This window comes from Zonotrichia leucophrys, chromosome 7 (genome assembly GCF_028769735.1).
Source record: "Zonotrichia leucophrys gambelii isolate GWCS_2022_RI chromosome 7, RI_Zleu_2.0, whole genome shotgun sequence".
Taxonomy (NCBI): Eukaryota; Metazoa; Chordata; class Aves; order Passeriformes; family Passerellidae; genus Zonotrichia; species Zonotrichia leucophrys.
Window position 1 is genome coordinate 1,129,381 of NC_088177.1, and position 19,309 is coordinate 1,148,689.

At 48.9% G+C, this 19,309-nt stretch overlaps 1 protein-coding gene across 12 annotated transcripts in view; it reads right to left on the bottom strand.

Annotated features, from left to right (window-relative positions):
• Nucleotides 1-19,309, bottom strand: part of FMNL2 (formin like 2) — a 115,467-nt gene that overhangs the window by 38,001 nt on the left and 58,157 nt on the right. For all 12 annotated transcript variants that reach the window (XM_064717796.1, XM_064717797.1, XM_064717798.1 and 9 more), the window contains exons 2-5: nt 11,418-11,501; nt 4,643-4,723; nt 3,322-3,398; nt 1,360-1,443 (exon numbers count right to left, since the gene is read on the bottom strand). In XM_064717796.1, coding sequence (XP_064573866.1) covers nt 1,360-1,443; nt 3,322-3,398; nt 4,643-4,723; nt 11,418-11,501 — 326 coding nt within the window. The remainder of the gene's footprint in view (nt 1-1,359; nt 1,444-3,321; nt 3,399-4,642; nt 4,724-11,417; nt 11,502-19,309) is intronic.

Consider the following 19,309-nt stretch of genomic DNA (forward strand, 5'->3'; position numbering starts at 1 on the left):
GGAGCTGTCTCCAGTGAATCTCCATAAATCAGCTGTGCCAGTGCCACTTTGGTTTCCTCCATCCCAGTCTGGCCCCACAGACCTCCCAGCACACTCAAATATCACCCCATCATCCCAGATTCCCTGATTTCTGACTCCCTGCCCGTTGTTCTGCTATTCCAAGCAGGAATTGCTTGTTCCCCTTCCAGCTCCTGAGGTCATTACTCATGTTCCCCATGCGAGAGGGGAAAAACCCAGCGAGCTCCTTGCGTACATTTGTATAAATTTAGGAAGAAAGGCTTTGTACAAACATTTCTTTTTGCTGTGCACGGTTTTTTCCAGTGGGTAACATTTGAAACCATAGGATTTTCCCTCATAAATTTTCCTGCAGCCCCACCACAAATCTCTTTTCTGGGCAGTGACGGACGTAAATCTGATGGCAGCCTTGCTAAAAATAAATTATTGGCTCTCCCCAGCTCGAGTTTCTACTCCAAAATTATCTTTAACCTAAGGCTTCTCTTTCATTTTTGTAGGAAAAAAAATCTGCTACGATATCCTGAGTGAATGTGGATTAATTCCCCATGGCTGGAATTGCCCACAGCCAGCTTGGATGGGGTTTGGAGCACCCTGGGGCTGGGAAGGCTCCCTGGCCATGGCAGGGATGGGATTTAAGGTCCTTCCCAACCCAAGCCAGCCTGGGCTGATTCCATCACCATAAAACAAAGTCTCAGCTGAAGATCTCCACTGAAAGCTGATTTTCCCCACTGGTTTTTCAGAGCCCATCTCGTGATTTACGACCCAAACAACTAAACCTGATCCCAACGTCCCAGATGTCAGAAACAAACTCAGTTTCCCAACTCCCAGACTGCCCCTGGAATTGCTGCTGAGCTGAGCTGCAGCACATCTGCTGCCCCAGCCTGGCTGCAGGGTGGGAATCCCTCTGAACACAAAGCCCTGGGCCCAAACTCCAACTGCAAACCTATTTCCAAGGAACCCTGCATCTTTCCACACATTTTGGGATGGGTTCTCTACCCCTAAGATGCTCAGAGACCAAAGATAAAAAATATGAACAGAGATTAATAATCCTAAAGTTTAAATTCAGGTTGGTTTTGGGGGTTTTTTTGTCTGCTGGGAAGAAATAATTCCAGCCTCACATCAAGATTTCCTCTGCTCTCAGGCCCACAGAATCATGGAATTATTGAGGCTGGAAAAGACCAGAACCACCAAACACTTCCATGCCACTTTTTGAACAATTCCAGGGATTGTGACCCCACCACTGCCCAGGGCAGCCTGTTCTATGCTCAACCCCTTTGGAATGAAGGAATATTCCCTAAAATCCATGTATTTCCTGGCATTTCCTGCCAGGAATGTCTCACTTACGTGACTGCATACTGGGCAAAGGACAGGTACTCCACCAGGACATCCAGGCCTTTGTTCTCCTCATTGAGGAACTCCCTGACCCACCTGTGACAGAAATATCAGACATTAGAGCCTTCCTGAGCCTTTGGGATTCCCTGGAATTCTCAAAAAACCAGAGGCAGAGCCACTGCAGCACTCTGAGCAAAAAAAAAAGGGTTTTCAGAGTGATTTAGAGGACTTTAAAGAGCCCTTTCCAAATGTACTGAAATGAGGGTTTTTTCAAGCACTGTGAAGGTCAATTCCTCACACAGGGACTTGGCTCGGTTTTTATCTCATCCTGGTTTCCAGCAGGCTGTAAAAGCAGGGAAAGAATCTCTGATGGACGCCCTGGGTGTACATTTAACAGCAATTCTGCCTCTTTTTTGTAAAAGGTGTTCACCTGTCACAGTGAATTCCGGCCCCTGGGCTTTGCAAAATAATTCAGGGAAGTCTGTTATGTTGCAAAGCTTTGATAATGCCAAGAAAAACCTGAAAATCCATCAATTTAGGGGCAGAGTGAGGGGGAAAGGGGGCTCAGCACAGCCCCAGCTCTTCTCTGAACCCCAGCTGGGGCAGCAAATCCCCTGGGAGGGGCTGGGTGCCACTGGCATGAGGGAATCCAGGGAGGGAATTGGGAATTCCAGGCTCGTGGAGTGGGAATTCATCACCTTGGACTGATTCTGATCTTCAGAATGGGCATTTTTATCATTTCCCTGCGAAAATAACCAGCCTGGTGTTTCATAAAATGGGTTTTGGAAAGAATCCCTCAGGCAGGGGCCCTAAGGAAATGGGCACTGGTGCTGTGCCCTCTTTTCTTGCCCTGGGGCATCAGTCAGGTTCCTCCTGCCCATCCTAAATCCAGGGGGATCCATGGATGCCCATGGGAGGGAATTCCTGGTGCTGGAAAAGGAGGGAACCCCTGGCAGGGCTGTGCGAGGAGGTTTTGGGATGGAGCAGCTCCAAGGAAGGTTCCCATCCCCACACTGAGACTGCAATTCCATCCACAGATTAAAATATCCCAAATTCCCTCAAAATGCCAGCAGAGTCCCCAAAAATCCGTGGGGCTGAGCTGGACACAGGGAGTGGGCCTGGAGAAAACCCCTGGAAAAGCTCCCTGGCCGATGCCCCAGTGCTGGACCAGCTTCAGGTGAAACTGGTGGCAACCAGGATGGGAAAGGGATGGCTGATAAAAACTAAACTCTGATAAAAACAAAACCCCTGGAAATTCCACTGCAGCAATCTGGGATGGATTTGCTGCTTTGTGCATAAATCCTGGTGCTGTTATTCCCAGCCAGGCTCCATGTTAAAGCTATGAGACAGCAAGGGGGGTAATACATACATTTATAGTTGCATTTAAAATTTAACAATTAAATAAATTAATACATTATATAATTTTATCATATTATAATTTTTAAAATATTATTATTTTTAATATATATTTTAGAATTTTAATTTTTTAAATTTTAAAATAAATTAAATTTTCTAAAAATATTATTTATTTAAATTTATTTATTATTTATTTGAATTTTAAAATGTATATATTATAAATTTATTACATACATATACAATTTTCTATATATTTATTCTGGACACAGCTTCACTCCCTGTGCTCTGACTGAGCAGGAGCTGACTCCAACCTTTCCCTAGCCCTCAGAAAAATGTGGATGAATCCATCAGGAAAGGATTAAAGCAGAATTATCCTCTTGAGATGCCCAGCTCCCCTTAACTAAGCCCATCAGGCTTTAATTAGCAATCAAGTGGCATCACTTATTGACATGCAAAAGGGATGTATTCTCAAAGACAGACACCTTAGAATTCAAAAATTAATTATTAAATAATAAAAAATAAATTAATAAATAAAATCAATTTTAAAATAAAATTAATTAAAATAGAAATAATAAAAAATAAAAATTAAATTGAAGCAGAGGCATCAAAAACTCTCACCCAATGTGGTTTGTCCTCAAGGAAATTTCCAGTTCTCGGAGCACCTGAGTTGACTCCTGGACTCGTCTCCTGAATTTCTGCAATGGAATGAGCGGCAAAAATAACAATTAGGCTCTATTAAAAAACATCAACATCTCACCCAGCACAGAGGGAATGAAGAAAACATGGGGGAAACTGAGAACTCCTCTAAATCCCCAGGAATGCAGCAACAACAGCCCAGCAGTCAACAAAACCACGTGTGGAGAGATCCCTTCTGTTCCCAGGAACATCCTGGAGCTTCCAGGATTAAGGAAATTCAAAACCTGGAGATAAATAAACATTTCTTTACAAGCCAAGCTTTGGTTTAACACCAAACTTTCTCCTGAAGGTTGCAGAGCCCCTCTGAAGGTGGCAGAGAGCCAGCGGGGGCACCTCGATCCCACCTGGAGCAGGACTGGAGGATGCTCCCCTCCCTGCCCATGGGAAGGGGCTGGAACAGCTGGAGAAATCCCTCTGGAGCAGCTCTTTTGGCTCATTCTCCTTCCTGAGCAAGGCAAATCAGAGCTGATCTTCATGGATGGAGTCGATCCCCATGGACAGAGTTGTGACTTTGGAACTGATCTCCATGGATGGAGTTGATCTCCATGGATGGAACTGATCCCCATGGATGGAACTGATCCCCATGGATGGAGATGATCCCCATGGATGGAGATGATCCCCATGGATAGAGCTGATGCCCATAGATGGGAATTGTCCCCATAGATGGGAATGGTCCCCATAGATGGGAATTGTCCCCATGGATGGAGCTGATCCCCATGGATGGAGATGATCACCATAGAAGGAACTGATCCCCATGGATGGAGCTGATCCCCATGGATGGAACTGATCCCCATAGATGGGAATTGTCCCCATAGATGGGAATTGTCCCCATGGATGGGAATTGTCCCCATGGATGGAGCTGACCACCATTTACAGTGCACTCAGCTGAGCCTCTGCCAGGCAAATTCCCAGAGAAAAGGACTCAAACCTGGGACACCCCTTCCCAGGGGGAGCAAAGGGCCATCAGACAGGGTTTAGCCAAAGCCAGCCTAAAGCCCAGCTCAGAGACAATGTGCCAGGTTATTTACTGAAGCCAACATTATTAAAACAAGCTGTGCTCCATGTCAGATGGTGTCCCTGGCTTCCCAACATCTGCTATCCTGCCCAAGCTGGAAAACTGCACCAAATTCCCAATTTCTCTCTGCTTCTCCCTGCAACTTTCCATGGCACTTGCACAAAGGCAGGAAGGAACCTGGAGCCCAGGACTGTCCTGGCAGGAGGAAACAAACAGGATGCTCCTCACCTTCCTGGTCACTGCTGGGTCCAGATATCCCTTCAGCTTCTGGATGTAAGTGTGGGGAGGATTCTTCACTTGGAACCTTTCCTGGAAAAGAGGCAGGAATAAACATCAGCCATTTTTCTGTATTTACCTTACCCAGAAAACACGTGCACCACATACATATTAAACAATACATATACATATATATATATATATAAATATATATAATCCTTTCTCTTCCTAAGTGGATAATCTATGCATGCAATTAATATAGATTGAAATGGATCTTGATACTTATATCAACAGTGTAAAAAGACACCTTAAACATTCAATGGGAATTGTGAATTTTAGGTGCACATCCATCTGAAGTTCCAGGGTTTCTGCTCAGCAGGAGCATGGAGAGGAAGGAGAAGGGTCAGGAGAGGAGATGCATGCACCAACACAAAATCCTTTTGGAAAAAGCCTTCCCCTATCCCAGGCTGCTCCAATCCCTGTCCAGCCTGGCCTTGGGCACTGCCAGGAATTCCCAATATCCCAATCTCCCACCCATCCCTGCCCTCTGGCAGGGGGAGCCATTCCTCAAGGTCCCAGCTCCTCCTGCAGGGATCACTCCATCTCCCATCAATCCCCCCTCAGCCCCAGAGCACACATTTTGGTGACAAACACCAAAGCCCTGTTTTCTGAGAGCTCCCCGATTTTCCCCTGCTTTCCCAGCTGGAATTTTATCCCCCCAGAGCTGCTGTGAAACACGAGCTGTTCCCTGGGCAGTGTGCTGTGTCCAAACCCCCTCACAGCATTCCCACACATTCTCATCCTACTTGTATCTTGGAAGAACTTTAGGCTATTCTAGCCCTTTCCCTGGAGGAAAGATCTCATCCCAATCTCCTGAAATTTCCTCTTTTATCTGAAACCTCCCTTTATTAGGTCAGGATGCAATTCTGACTGCATTATCCCGAGCTTATTCCAGAATGAACAGGACACTGCTGCCCAGTTACCAGAACTGTCTGAACACCACGAGTTCTTCCTGTTATTATCTTGCTGCTTGCTGGAAAAGAAGCAACCCATCATGGCCAGCAGGAAAAGAAATGAAGGAAAATCTCTTCTGTGAGCTCCACCAGCCCTGGTGGGAGCTCTGCAAGTCACAGAGCACTCATGGCTCTCCTCTTTTACAGCTGGATTCTTTTTCCATGCACCTCCACGCGGCTCTGGAATTGGCATTTCCTAGTTTATCTAAAAAACAGCTCAGGAAATGCAAAAAGTTCTTCCCTGAGGGTTCTTCTCTGGACAGAGTGACACCAGCAGGGTCTGTCCTGCTCCAGCACCACATCCACAATCATGGATTTTTCTTGGCTCTTTCTCAGGGATCCTTGGGCCAGGCTCACCTCAGTGGCTCCCATGGGGCACACAGAGAATTTCTGGATCCTCAGAGAGATTTGGGATGGAATAACCCTCAAGGATCCCCCAATTCCAGCCCCTGTCAGCAATGTCCCACCCCAACAATGCTCCACGTTCCCTCTCCCATTTATTCCCCACTTTCTGCTGACAGAGCTGTGCTCAGCCCAATCCCCCAGAGCAGCTCTGCTCTCATGGATTAATCCCTCTTCCCAAATAATCCACCCTCATCTGCTGAAGTGACAGGAGCTTTTGCCAGCCACCAGCTTTAATTGCCTGGAATCCTCAAAATGAAACGTTTAAAGAGACCCAGGGAGCACATTAAACAGTCTGGGATGCAGCTACTGGATGGTTTTGTTTGTTTTCTTCAAACCTGGCTGTAATTATGTATTTATGTAATAATCTCTGCAGCAGCTCCGTGTAAAAAGATGCTGCTCATTCTTGTGGAGTGGAATTATTTGGATTAAAGGACTTTCCAGACATTATCCATGAGCAGCAAACACCAGCAAGGCTCCTACCTGAGGAGTGACCAAAAATCACTCGTGGTAAACATCTCCTAGGCCTGGAAACATTTTTACAGCCCCCTCAAGTGTTTCTTTTTTGCTGGTTTGGAAAGCTAGGAGGGATTAGCCTTTAAAATTGCCCTTTCCTGGCTATGAGTGCTGTCTGGGTTGATCCAGCTCGGAGTGTTTTATATTAGAGGCTGATTAAGAAGCTGCAAGGGCCAGGCTGTGCAGGGAGGCCTCCAAGTCACCCTGGATGTCTGCTCACAGCCACCTCTTCCCAAAAATCCGACTGGGAGCTCCCAGGGGCTGGCAATGGAGTGGTTGCAAGCTGATCTTCCTGGAATCCACCAGGATCCTCTCTTGATCCCCCTTGGGAGCATCCCCACGCCCACACTTCCCAAGGCACTGCTGAGCCTCAGAAACCATAATTAAAGAGTTAAAAATCCCTGCTTCTTTTCCTGTCAGCTCCTCCCCTCCACTTCTGGCAATTCCCACCCACTCCTTGGCCAACTCTGCTTCCAAGCCCAGGATTTAACACATCTGAGTGATGAGGTCGGGCATTTTTTACCACACATACACAAAAAAAAGCCTAAAATCCGGATTGGAGCGGCCAAACCTTGCTCAGCAAATGCTGTGGGGTGACATCACGGCTGGGACGGGGTGGCTTCCCTGGATTGAGCCATTCAGACACAACAAAGTTCCTAAATCCGGGTGAAACCCTCTTTATCTGCCCTACGTGACTGCTGTGAGCTGCAGCATTATCTGCAGGCTGGGAGGACAGGGGCACGGAGCAGCACACTGCCTTTGTCAGCCACCTACAAAGCAAAACAGCTTCATTCCCAAGGATAAAGGTCCTTCCTGGCTTGGAAAATCCCTGAGAGGTGCTGTAAGCCAGGATGGAACAGCACAGGGAATGCAAGGACAGAGAGCAACGAGATGAGCTGGGCCCAGCACCTTCCTTTGGGGAATAAATGGGGAGAACTCAATGGGGTTAAATCCTGAGAGGGATTTGGGACAAGGGATGGAGGGACAGGAGCCAGGGAATGGCCAGAGGGCAGGGATGGATGGGACATTGGGAATTGGGAATTCCTGGCTGGGCTGGGATTCCCAGAGCAGCCCCTGGATCCCTGGCAGTGCCCAAGGCCAGGCTGGAATAACCTGGGATAGGGTAAAGGGTGGCATTGAATGGCTCTAAAATCCTTTACAGCCCAGCCCATTCCATGATTCCATAACTGAGGGGAAAATCAGGAGCACAACAGCTCTCCTGTGCCTCTTTCCCCCAGAATTAGCATTTTCTGTTCTGATGGACACAGAATTAAAGGGGGGCTGGCGAGGTTTGATTCAGCAGCCAGGAGGAACTGCTGGACCTGAGCACTTCCTCCTCCTCCACGCGATCCTAAGGGAACCTGACACATCTCCTGGTCACCCAGCTCTGGGAAACACATTCACTCCGGAACCAGGAAATTGTGCCTTCCCAACAACCCTGGCTCCCAAAGCCACTCAGGGCACTTTCTGCATCAGCCCATCTGCTATTCCCGTTATTATCGTTATCCTCACTAAGCTGTTTCGTTCCTGGCATTCACAGATGCTGGGGAAGCACCCGGGCTGGGATGAGAATCCCACAGGCTGTGCTGGGAGTGCACAAACCCCATGGATTGGGACAGTGGGGATGGAGATGGACAAGGAGATGGACAAGGAGATGGACAAGGAGATGGGGAGCAGGGCCTCAAACACATCATGAGCATGGTGCAGAATTCCCCATCTCCCTCAGATCCAGAGGGTGGCTCGGTCCTGTCCCAGCAATCCAACCATTCCCACCAGCAGGACAGCGTGTCACTGTGGAAGTGTCCTCGTGGAATGATATATAACAGTTATATATTCCAGGGCACTATTTATATATTGTGAATATATTTATATTTATATATTTATATTTATATTTATATTTATATTTATATTTATATTTATTGTAATATATTATATATTAGTATACATTTTATATATATATTTCTATAGACTACATGTAATATTTTTATTATATCTAATATTTATAGAGATAATATTTATATTTTCCAGGGCACTATTTTTATATTGTGAATATATATATTTTATATATTATTCTATATATTTTATATGTATCATATATGTATTATAATATATATTAGTATATATTAGTATATATTTATATTTTATTACAATATTTATAGAGATAAGATATATTTTTTCCATATATACATATATATACATATATATATATATATATATATATATATATATATATATATATATATATAAATTTATGTATTCCGGGGCAATATTGATATATTGTGAATATATACTATATTTTTATATGTTATATATATAATTAATATTAATATTAATTTTATGTATATTTATGTATTCCAGGTCAATATTTCTATACTGTGAATATGTACTATATTTTATATGTTATATTTATTAATATTGTGAATATGAATATATTAATATTATATATATATATTTAGATATTCCAGGGCACTATTTCTATACTGTGAATATATAAATATTTCACACCCCATATGCTGCATTTTGGTGCTTTCAGTGACACAGCTCACAGTGCCGTGCTCCCCAGGGAGCTGTGCCAGCCCCCAGGCTGTCCTGCCTGCCCAGTGTGCCCCATGGCATGGCTGGCCAGGGCAAAGGTGGCACCTGGTCCCCTGGCCCTGCTGGCCCTCAGTGCTGCTTCCCTGCCCTTCCAAAGGATGGGAAGGGCCCATCCCAGGGAAGGGACTCATCCCAGCCCGGGGGTGGACTGGCTGGCAGTTGTGCAAGGAGATTACTCCAGATTGCAAATTTCCTCCCCATCTGCTCAGGCTGCTGCCTCAGCCCGTGCTGGGCAGTGAATCAGCAGCAGCTGCAGAGGGTGGATCAGCTCCGAGGGGGAATTTGCACATCCAGGCTGGGATCAAACAGCTCCTGCCTGTCCCGCTGCCAGCAGGAGCTCAGCACGGAGCTCACACCTCTGCAGGGAACAGCCTGGCACAAATCATGGAATCACAGGCTGCACTGGGCTGGGAGGGACCCCAAAGCCATGGCAGGGACACCTCCCACTGTCCCAGTGTCCCTGGCCTGGGACACTGCCAGGGATGGGGAATCTAAAATCACTCACAGCAGCTCCTGCAATTTGTAATGTCCCAGTAAACTGCATCTTTAAATACCTCAAGCTTTACCTTCTCTGCACAGGAAACTCATGGGAAAAAAAGCAATTCTTCATTAAGCTTTACTTTAAGGTACCTGTGCAGTGTATTTAAACTGCCAGAGGGCAGGGTTAGATGGGATATTGGGGAAAAATCCTCTCTGTGGGGATGGACAGGCCCTGGCACAGGGAGCCCAGAGAAGCTGTGGCTGCCCCTGCATCCCTGGAAGTGCCAGGCCAGGCTGGACGGGGTTTGGAGCAATGTGGGATGGTGGAAGGTGTTCCTCAGGCTGGAACTGGATGGGCTCTAAGGTCCCTCCCAGCCCAAACCAGTCTGGAATTCCATGACTGTATCAGCCACCCCACCACTGCAACAGCTCAACAGGAAATGTCCCATAAATGTCCTTATCCCAATGTCCCTGACCTCCTGTCAAACTCACCCTGGTCCTGCTGAGCTTCCATCCCAAGGGAACATCCATCCCACTCTCCCAGTGTGGATCAATTATCCTCATTAGCCATTACTGCTGAACTGCATGGCATTTTGCTGCTGGCTCCCAAATTCAAATCCCACTTTGTCACATTTCATTTTTCCCCCCAAAATGCCATTGTTGTTGATCCACCACATCTGCTGACTGCTGCACACCCTGCACAGCTCACCAGCAGCTGCCTCAGCAGCTGGCACTGCACAACCCAGGCTGAACAGGGGCTCGGCCTGCTGGCCCTGGAGGGGACAGCTCCAGCTGCCACCATGAGCATGACGTGGGCAGCCAGACACTGCCCGGACTGAGATCATCTGCTCATTTGCTCATCTGCTCATTTCATCATTTGATCACTTGATCATTTGTTCATTTGATCATATGATCATTTGTTCATCTGTTCATTTGTTCATTTGATCACTTGATCATTTGCTCATTTGATCATATGATCCTATGATCATTTGCTCACTTGTTCACTTGATCATTTGTTCATTTGATCATTTGCTCACTTGTTATTTTGATCATTTGTTCACTTGATCATTTGTTCATTCGATCACTTGCTCATTCGATCATTTGCTCATTTGTTCACTTGATCATTCGATCATTTGCTCATTTGATATTTTGCTCATTTGTTCACTTGATCATTTGTTCATTTGATCATTTGTTCACTTGATCATTTGTTCATTCGATCATTTGCTCATTCGATCATTTGATCATTTGATAATTTGCTCATTTATTCATTTGTTCATTTGCTCATTTGTTCATTTGCTCATTTGTTCATTTGATAATTTCTTCTCATTTGCAAGACTCTGAGCTCAGGCTGAGCCTGTGCAGGGCAAACCCAGCAGCGTTCAGCAGCCAGAGGGAATCCAGGATGGAAGCATCGGAGGGGAAAGGGATACCCATCCCTCTGTGAGGGGGACATTGGCACCTCCAGGCTGGCATCACACAGCTGCTGCCTGCCCTGCTGCCAGCACAGAGTCCAGCCCAGAGCTGCCAGCCCTCTGGGACACAGAGAAACCCAAACCAGGGAAGGGCAGAACCCCAGGATGGGCTGGGGTGGCTGCAGCTGTCACTGCAAGGCCTCCAGGAGCGTTACCAACAAGGGAGCAGAAGGAATGAGTGTCTGAAGCCCCTGGGAACAGGAGGTTCCTGGCTCCTGTGTGGTCCTGCGAGCTCCTGCAAGGCCCAGGGTCGCTGTGGATGGAGCAGCTGGGAAGAGGCAGCTCCCCAGGCTCTCCAGAGCTCCTCACCTGGTCACAGATGAGCTCCCACTTCTTCTCGTTGTCGTACTGCCGCAGGAGCCGGGCTTTGTCGGGAGGCAGGTTCATGGCATTCTGTGGAGAGACAGCACACTGTGAGCATCAGCCCCAGCCAGGCCCACTGCAGCACACCCAGGCTGAGGCTGCTCAACTGCTTCCTGGGAATCCCTGATGCCAGGGCTGCTCAGGAACCAACCCTCCCATGTTGGTTTTGGCCCCAAAGGTGTCGGTGAATCACCAGGCACCCAAGGGCAGAGCTGGGACACACGAGGTGAGCGACCCAGGGCCAGCCCTGAGCTCAGTTCCTGGCTTTTTAGGAAAAAAATGTTCCCTACAAGGGTGGGCAGGCCCTGGCACAGCGTCCCAGAGCAGCTGTGGCTGCCCCTGGATCCCTGAATGTCCCAGGCCAGGCTGGACAGGGCTGGGAGCACCTGGGATGGTGGAAGATGTCCCTGCCCACTGGATGAGCTGTAAGATCCCTCCCAATCCAAACTAATTTTGGGTTCTGTGACCATCCACCTCCATCCAGCAGAGAGGACAGGATTCCCTGAGCTGTCACAGCACAGGAGCCACTCTGTGCCCCAGCCAGGTCCCATTCCCTTCCCCTAAGCACATTCCCAAGGGAAACACTGGCTGCAGGACAGTCCTCTCCCAACAGGACCATGAAACACCAACTCCATTTTACTCCAGCAGCCATCCAGGCTGGAAAAGCCACCACACAGCACTTTATCTGCATGACACAGATCCTGCAGCCAGGACTGCTGCTGCCCAAGCCCCAGAGATAACAATCCCAGACTGTGAGTGACAGGAGTCAGAAGGAAGGGGAGAGGCAGCAATTATGTGATCCCTATCGCTCCTTTGATGTGAGCTCTCCTTCCAGGACAGCTCTCTCTTGGGAAGGGTGGCTTTCCCAAGAGCCCTGGCCTGGAATGTGCAGCATAACTGTCGTGCTTGTGCTGCTGGAGAAGCCAGGGACAGCTGGATGGGACCCAGAACACCTGGACGGGACCCAGGAACAGCTGGAGAGCTCCACAAACACCAGGTGTGGAAAGGATCCTGATCAGCACAGCAAGGCCAAGAGGTGGTGGAGAATCTGCTGAGCATCTCCTGGGCTCCAGCATCTCCTGGGCTCCAGCTGGAATTCCCAGACTGGCCCCAGTTAACCCAGTTAATCCTGGGGACCATAAACCTCTGGCTGCCCATTCCCAGTGAGGAAGAGCCAGCTGGTCACGGTGGCACCGGACACAACAATAAATCAGAAATCAATAAATCAGGGTTTCAGACTGAAATCCCACTCCAGGAGCACCTTCCCAAGGAGTGTGACACACAACCTCCAGGTTTATTCCAGCAGGATGTCCTGGGGTCCCTGGAACCACCCCAGACCCATTCTCTGCCCAGACTTCATTTCCTCACACAGACCCCATCCTAGGAGGGATGTGGACAAGCAGCACCTGTGGCCATCAGCCAACCAGGACACCTCAGTGGCACCTGGAAAATGGGAATTGAAGGAAGCTGCTGGCAGGATCACAGGTGCCAAGGGTGGTTCTGTGCCAGGGGATGCAGTGCTGACCACACTGATGGGCACCAGGCAAGCCTTGGGAATGAGGGGCAGCTGAGGATCTGCTCCATCCCAAGGAGTGTTCCTGCTCCTGGGGATCCCCTGCACACCCCCTGCTCCCATGGCTGCTCCTCCCAGAGCTTGTTTTCCATCAGATAACAATGACTCTTTCTCCTGCTCATCCATGCTGTCATGTTGACAGTATTTATAGGCTCTGATCATATCTGTGCTTGCTTCTCCTCTCAGTCTCTCAGCAGGCACCTTATCAGCCCCGCTTATCATTTCATGCACTTCTTGGTATTTTTCCTGAGGGTTCTTCCAGCGCCATTGCTCACTGCTGAGCCATATTTCACAGCTCCACTGGCTCCCAGCTGGAGGAAGAGCTGCAGTGTTTACCTGCAGTGCAGCCCTTGCCAAGCCCTGATCTCCTGAGAGCTAATCAGCTTAGGCTCCCCGGCTGGCAGGGGGACAGGAACCTGCCTGGAACCCTGGGCAGGGCTCAGCCATGGCAGGGCTCCAGCAGGGATCTCAGCCTGAGCAGGGAAACAAGGGCCAGGCTGTGGTGGTGCTCACAGGGGTCCCAGGATGAGGGGAGAGATGAGGATCTGACCCCATGCTTCAGAAGGCTGATTGATTATTTTATGATATATATTATAATAAAATTATACTAAAGAACAGAAGGAACAAAATGTAACCAATGATTATCTGCTGCTGTGGGATGCAACAGGTGCATCTGGGATTGGGCTCATGGGGTTGTTTCTAATTAATGGCCAATCACAGTCAGCTGGCTCGGACTGTCTCAGTCAGTCACAAGCCTTTGTGATCATTCTTTCTTTTTCTATTCTTAGCCAGCCTTCTGATGAAATCCTTTCTTCTTATATCATAAAATAATCAATCAGCCTTGTGAAACACAGAGTCAGATCCTCATCTCTCCCCTCATCCTGGGACCCCTGTGAACGCTGTCACAGCCACCCCAGAGTCCCTCCATCCTTGGCCTGATCCCTGCTGGAGGGACGTGGGAAGGGCAGAGCCACCCTGGTCACCTGCACAGCCTGAGGGAGGCCTGGATGTGCCAGTGGGTGCCCAAGGAGGGCACAGGGATGGGGAAGGGTCTGCAGGGACAGACGTGCAGCATTTGGGGTCACTGGGTTTGTGCAGCTGCAGAACAGGAGACTGAGGGGAGAGATCTCAGCTCCTGAGGGACAGCCCCGACCTCTGCCTGCTCTCTGTGACCAGGGACAGAACCTGAGCAATGCCTGGAGCTGTGCCATGGGATTTCAGGTTGGATTTTGGGACAGGCTCTTCCCCAGAGGGTGCTGGCACTGCCCAGCCTCCCCAGGGAATGGGCACAGCCCCGAGGCTGCCAGAGCTCCAGCAGGGTTTGGACAGCCCAGAGTGGGATTGTTGGGGTGTCTGTGCAGGGCCAGGAGCTGGATCCATGATCCTTCTCACTCAGGATATTCCAGGATTCTTCCAGGATATATTATTATTATTATTATTATTATTATTCCAGGATACCTTCTCTGAAACCTGGACTAAGGATTTTCTTACTCTCAACAGCCCCTCCCTGCTGGAAATCGGGATCCCCAGCCACAATATTTTTACCTCCATGGGAAGCAATAGTTTGGTTTATTTCTACATCCCTGCATGGCACTGCCCCAGGTGGCTCCTGAAATCCCAGTGCACTGCTCCCAGGTCCCTAACCCCAGCCCCAGGATCTGAGGCAGGGGCTACTGAGCTGGCTCCAGGAGCTTTGCTGGAGTCCCCCCCAACCAGACACATTGGGTTTTCTCATTCTCCCTGCAATGACTCACCAACGTCTCCTGGCCACTTCCAGCTCCTACAACCCCAGGCTTCACACATCCCAGTGCTCTTCATTAATGACAGGTCTATGTCCTGTGGTTTCCCCTGCCATCTTTTCCCAATTAGAGCTTTGGAGGCTTCTGAGAGCAGAACTATTCCCTTCCTCAAACAATCCAAACCCCTGCCTGTGTCCCCTGTGTCACCACCCACTTGTGCAGCTGGAGCTGATTTCCATTAAAAATGGATCCCCAGCTTCCACGAGGATCCCATAAAACCCTTTCCTGTCAGTGGGAACTGCAGCTGAAGCAGCCCCACTGCTCTTCATCCTCATTTCCATCCTCATCCCCATCCCTGGCCAGGGATGGCTCCTCCCAATCCAGGTGAAAAATAACCATCCAGTGTCACAGACATCTTTTATGGAAAATCCTTTCCTTGGGATTTTTCCTCCTGAGAAGCTGGGAGGCCTCAGGAACAGAATGCAAACAATGGTTATCTGCTGCTGTGGGATGCAACAGGTGCATCTGGGATTGGGCTCATGGGGTTGTTTCTAATTAATGGCCAATCACAGTCAGCTGGCTCGGACAGAGAGCCCAAGACACAAACCTTTGTTATCATTCTTTCCTATTCTATTCTTAGCCAGCCTTCTGATGAAATCCTTTCTTCTCTACTTTTAGCATAGTTTTAATGTAATATATATCATAAAATAATCAATCAGCCTTGTGAAACACGGAGTCAGATCCTGGTCTCTTCCCTCACCTCCCTGTGAACACCGTCACAATCCAGCTTATTTTACTTTTAACATTTAAAATTTATTTTAAAAATTTTATTTTAACCTGGATTTAAAAAATAAAATAAATGAATTTCTGGCCAGGCTATTTTGCCCCCCTGTCCGAGCAGCCGAGCCCAGGTGAGCTCCACAGCTTCCCCCTGTTCCTTCCTCCCAGAGCGTGGGGGATCAGTCCCACCCTCCTCAGTGCAACTTTCCACTAGCTCAGGGTGCCCCCAGGCTGGGAGGGGGAGCAGCCGGGCTCTGGCACATCCCCCTGCCTGCAGAGGCTGCAGGAAAGCAGAGCCCTGCGCTTCCGAGGGCTCAGCAACACCTCCAGCACAGCCCTGGAGGAAGCACAGCTGGATCCTGCCCAGCCTCCTGCTGTCTGCAGGGGCTCCTGGCCAAGCCCTGCTGGCTCCAGGAGCACGGCACTTGGCTCTTCCCCCCCGAATTCCAAAGTTATTCACGTCTGCTGCTGCCTGCCAAACAACCTAGGTAAGCTTTCCATTCCTTTTGGTTTGCTCTGGCTTGGCTGGATAAAGCTGGGCCTTAGATTAATCACAGTAGCAGATGGAAAACTGGGGGGAGTACGAGCAGACCTCCAAAATATTAAACTGCTGAAGAGTTAAAAATAAAACCAGAGTGCAACAAGGAAATTTATGTGTTTTTAACCTATGAAACAAAGCCCGGCTCCATCCAAACTGGCGGAGCCTCCAACTCCAGGTTTTAGGACCAAAAATCTCATTTGTGGACTGATCTGCAGGGTTTGGGCACCACCACCATGGCTTGGCTTAGTCCTTGGTCACAAAGATGTCCCTTGGGGTTGTCCTGCTGTCCCTTTCCATGGGAAAAGGCAGCTGCTGGTGACCACACGTGGTGGCCCCAAAGTGCTCCTGCAGCCAGCAGTGTCCATGGAAAATGCTGGAACACATCCCATGTGGCAGAGCAGGACAAAGCACCCAGCCAGCACCATCCATGGAAAATGCTGGAACACATCCCATGTGGCAGAGCAGGACAAAGCACCCAGCCAGCATTATCCATGGAAAATGCTGGAACACATCCCATGTGGCAGAGCAGGACAAAGCACCCAGCCAGCACCATCCATGGAAAATGCTGGAACACATCCCATGTGGCAGAGCAGGACAAAGCACCCAGCCAGCACCATCCATGGAAAATGCTGGAACACATCCCATGTGGCAGAGCAGGATAAAGCACACAGCCAGCAGTATCCATGGAAAATGCTGGAACACATCCCATGTGGCAGAGCAGGACAAAGCACACAGCCAGCACCATCCATGGAAAATGCTGGAACACATCCCATGTGGCAGAGCAGGACAAAGCACCCAGCCAGCACCATCCATGGAAAATGCTGGAACACATCCCATGTGGCAGAGCAGGACAAGCACCCAACCAGCACCATCCATGGAAAATGCTGGAACACATCCCATGTGGCAGAGCAGGACAAAGCACCCAGCCAGCACCATCCATGGAAAATGCTGGAACACATCCCATGTGGCAGAGCAGGACAAAGCACCCAGCCAGCACCATCCATGGAAAATGCTGGAACACATCCCATGTGGCAGAGCAGGACAAAGCACCCAGCTGGAGAGGGAAGCACCAGCAGATGCCTCCAGGTGCCACCTGCAGCCCAGGTCACACCAGCACCAACGCCAGGGCCAGTGGTGGAATGGCTGAGCTGGGCTTTTTCCAAATTATTCCTCCTTTTCCTGAGGATCAAAAGGCCCAATGTTTTGGAAAACCAGTGTAGGAGCAACTCAAAAGCATGAGCATTGCTAATTAATAGCATTGCTAATTAATAGCATTGGGCTGCTGCTCTTATTGATCACATCAAGTCCGCATCCCTTTTATTAATGAATCCTTAATGACATTAATGAGCACAGAGTCCTCCTGATCCATTTGTTCCCATGAACGGCCCTGGATGTGTCAGTAGGAGCTCATGAGGCCCTAAAATGTGGGATTGTCCTCACCATCCAATGGGTGGGGATGGAAAAGGCAGGAAAGCACAGCCTGGCAAGGGAAGGGGAGTCTGACCAACACCAGCGCTGGAGGAAAGGACATTAAAACCATCCCAGCACAGAGTTAAACTCCATAAAAAGAGTTAAACACTCTCATGAAGGCACTGCTGACCTTGAAAGGAATAAAGGAATCCCAGGAAATCCTCCTCCTCTACCAATCCTCCACAACCATCCCTAAGCCACATCCCCAGGTGCCACATTTTGAACACTCCCAGAGATGGTGACTCCACCACATCCTTGGGCAGCTTGTTCCAATGCCTGACTGCTCTTCTAGGGGAAAAAAATTCCCAATATTTAACTTGAACCTCTCCTGATACAACTTGGAGTCATTTCCTGTCATCCTTTCACTTGGGACATGGCAGAAGAGCCCAAGCCCAGCTCACTCCACCCTCCTGTCCAGGAGCTGTAGAGATCAATGAGGTTCCCTCTGTGCCTGACAAAAATTCCAGAAGAAATTACGAAATTCCAGAATAAACTACAAAATTCTAGAAGAAATTACAAAATTCCAGAAGCAGCAGATCCTGGCCCCAAGCCCTGCTCACTTGCCATGGCTGGAGAAGGTTCCTCACCCTGCCCTAACCCTGCCCTGTTCCCAACCCCTGTCCTGTGACCCTTCCTGCAGAAAAAGTCTCTGTGTAGCTCCAGGAGCTGCCTACCAAAACAACCTCGGGATTTTTGTGCAGCATTAAAATTTAATTCCAGGGCCTGGCCTGTAAAACAGCCCTTAACATTCTCCTAGAATATTAAAATGCAACTTTTTGCAATTTTCTGTGCTGCTCAACTTCCCAGCCCTGCTTCAGTGTGTTTATTTAGGAAAGCCAGAGGCAACTGAAGCTGAGCTCCAAGTTCCCTGACTCTATGAGGAATCCAAGCTAGGCTAAAATTAAATGTGCTTATTGTTCTAATCCTCCTTCTCCCCTCCTGTTTTTTTTTTTATTAAATTTGTCTTTGATCTAAAAATACCAATGCTCTGCCTGCACCAGGCCTTTCTCCTCCTAAAGATGCCCTGGATCCGTAGGGAAGAGCAGGAGAAGCTCCCACAGCATGGAGGGACCTGCTGAGGAGAGAGGACACGGCGTGTGGAGCTCATCCCTGGGAAATGATTGGGAAAAACACCCAAGCCAAACTCCTGGAATTCTGGATCTGTGATTCCCCACGTGCATCTCTGTGGGCCTGAGGTCATCCAGGAACATCTACTTCACACATGGAAGGGGAAAGCTTCCAAAAGCATTTGGAAGGGGATGTAGAAAACCGTGGTGACAACCTGCGGTTCCTCAGCGGGTAAGGGAGGACTGGAGCATCCAGGAATCCTGTGGAAGGGGAATATTCCTTGGGACACCAGCACTTCCTGGGTGTTCATGGCCACCCAGCCCTGCTACACCATCAGCCTGGAATCGTGATGGAGCCAGGAGTTCCTGCCCCACGGGGCCCACATGCAAGGCACACACTGAGATTCCCATGTTTTGCCCCCACTGTGGTTTTCCATGACTTTTCTGAGCCCTTCTGTGCCTTTCCTCCTTCCCCACGTGCAGCTCTCTGCTCCCTTTGATCAGCACTCCATTTGCATATTTATCATTAATTAGCATTTCCTTCCCAGAGGTCAATCAGGGCACTGTAGGGATGGAAGCAGCACCAGGGAGCCACTGTGGGATCACTCTGAGTGATGGGACAGGCTGGAAATGAGGGACAATCTCCTCAGGTATTGGAATCCCCATCC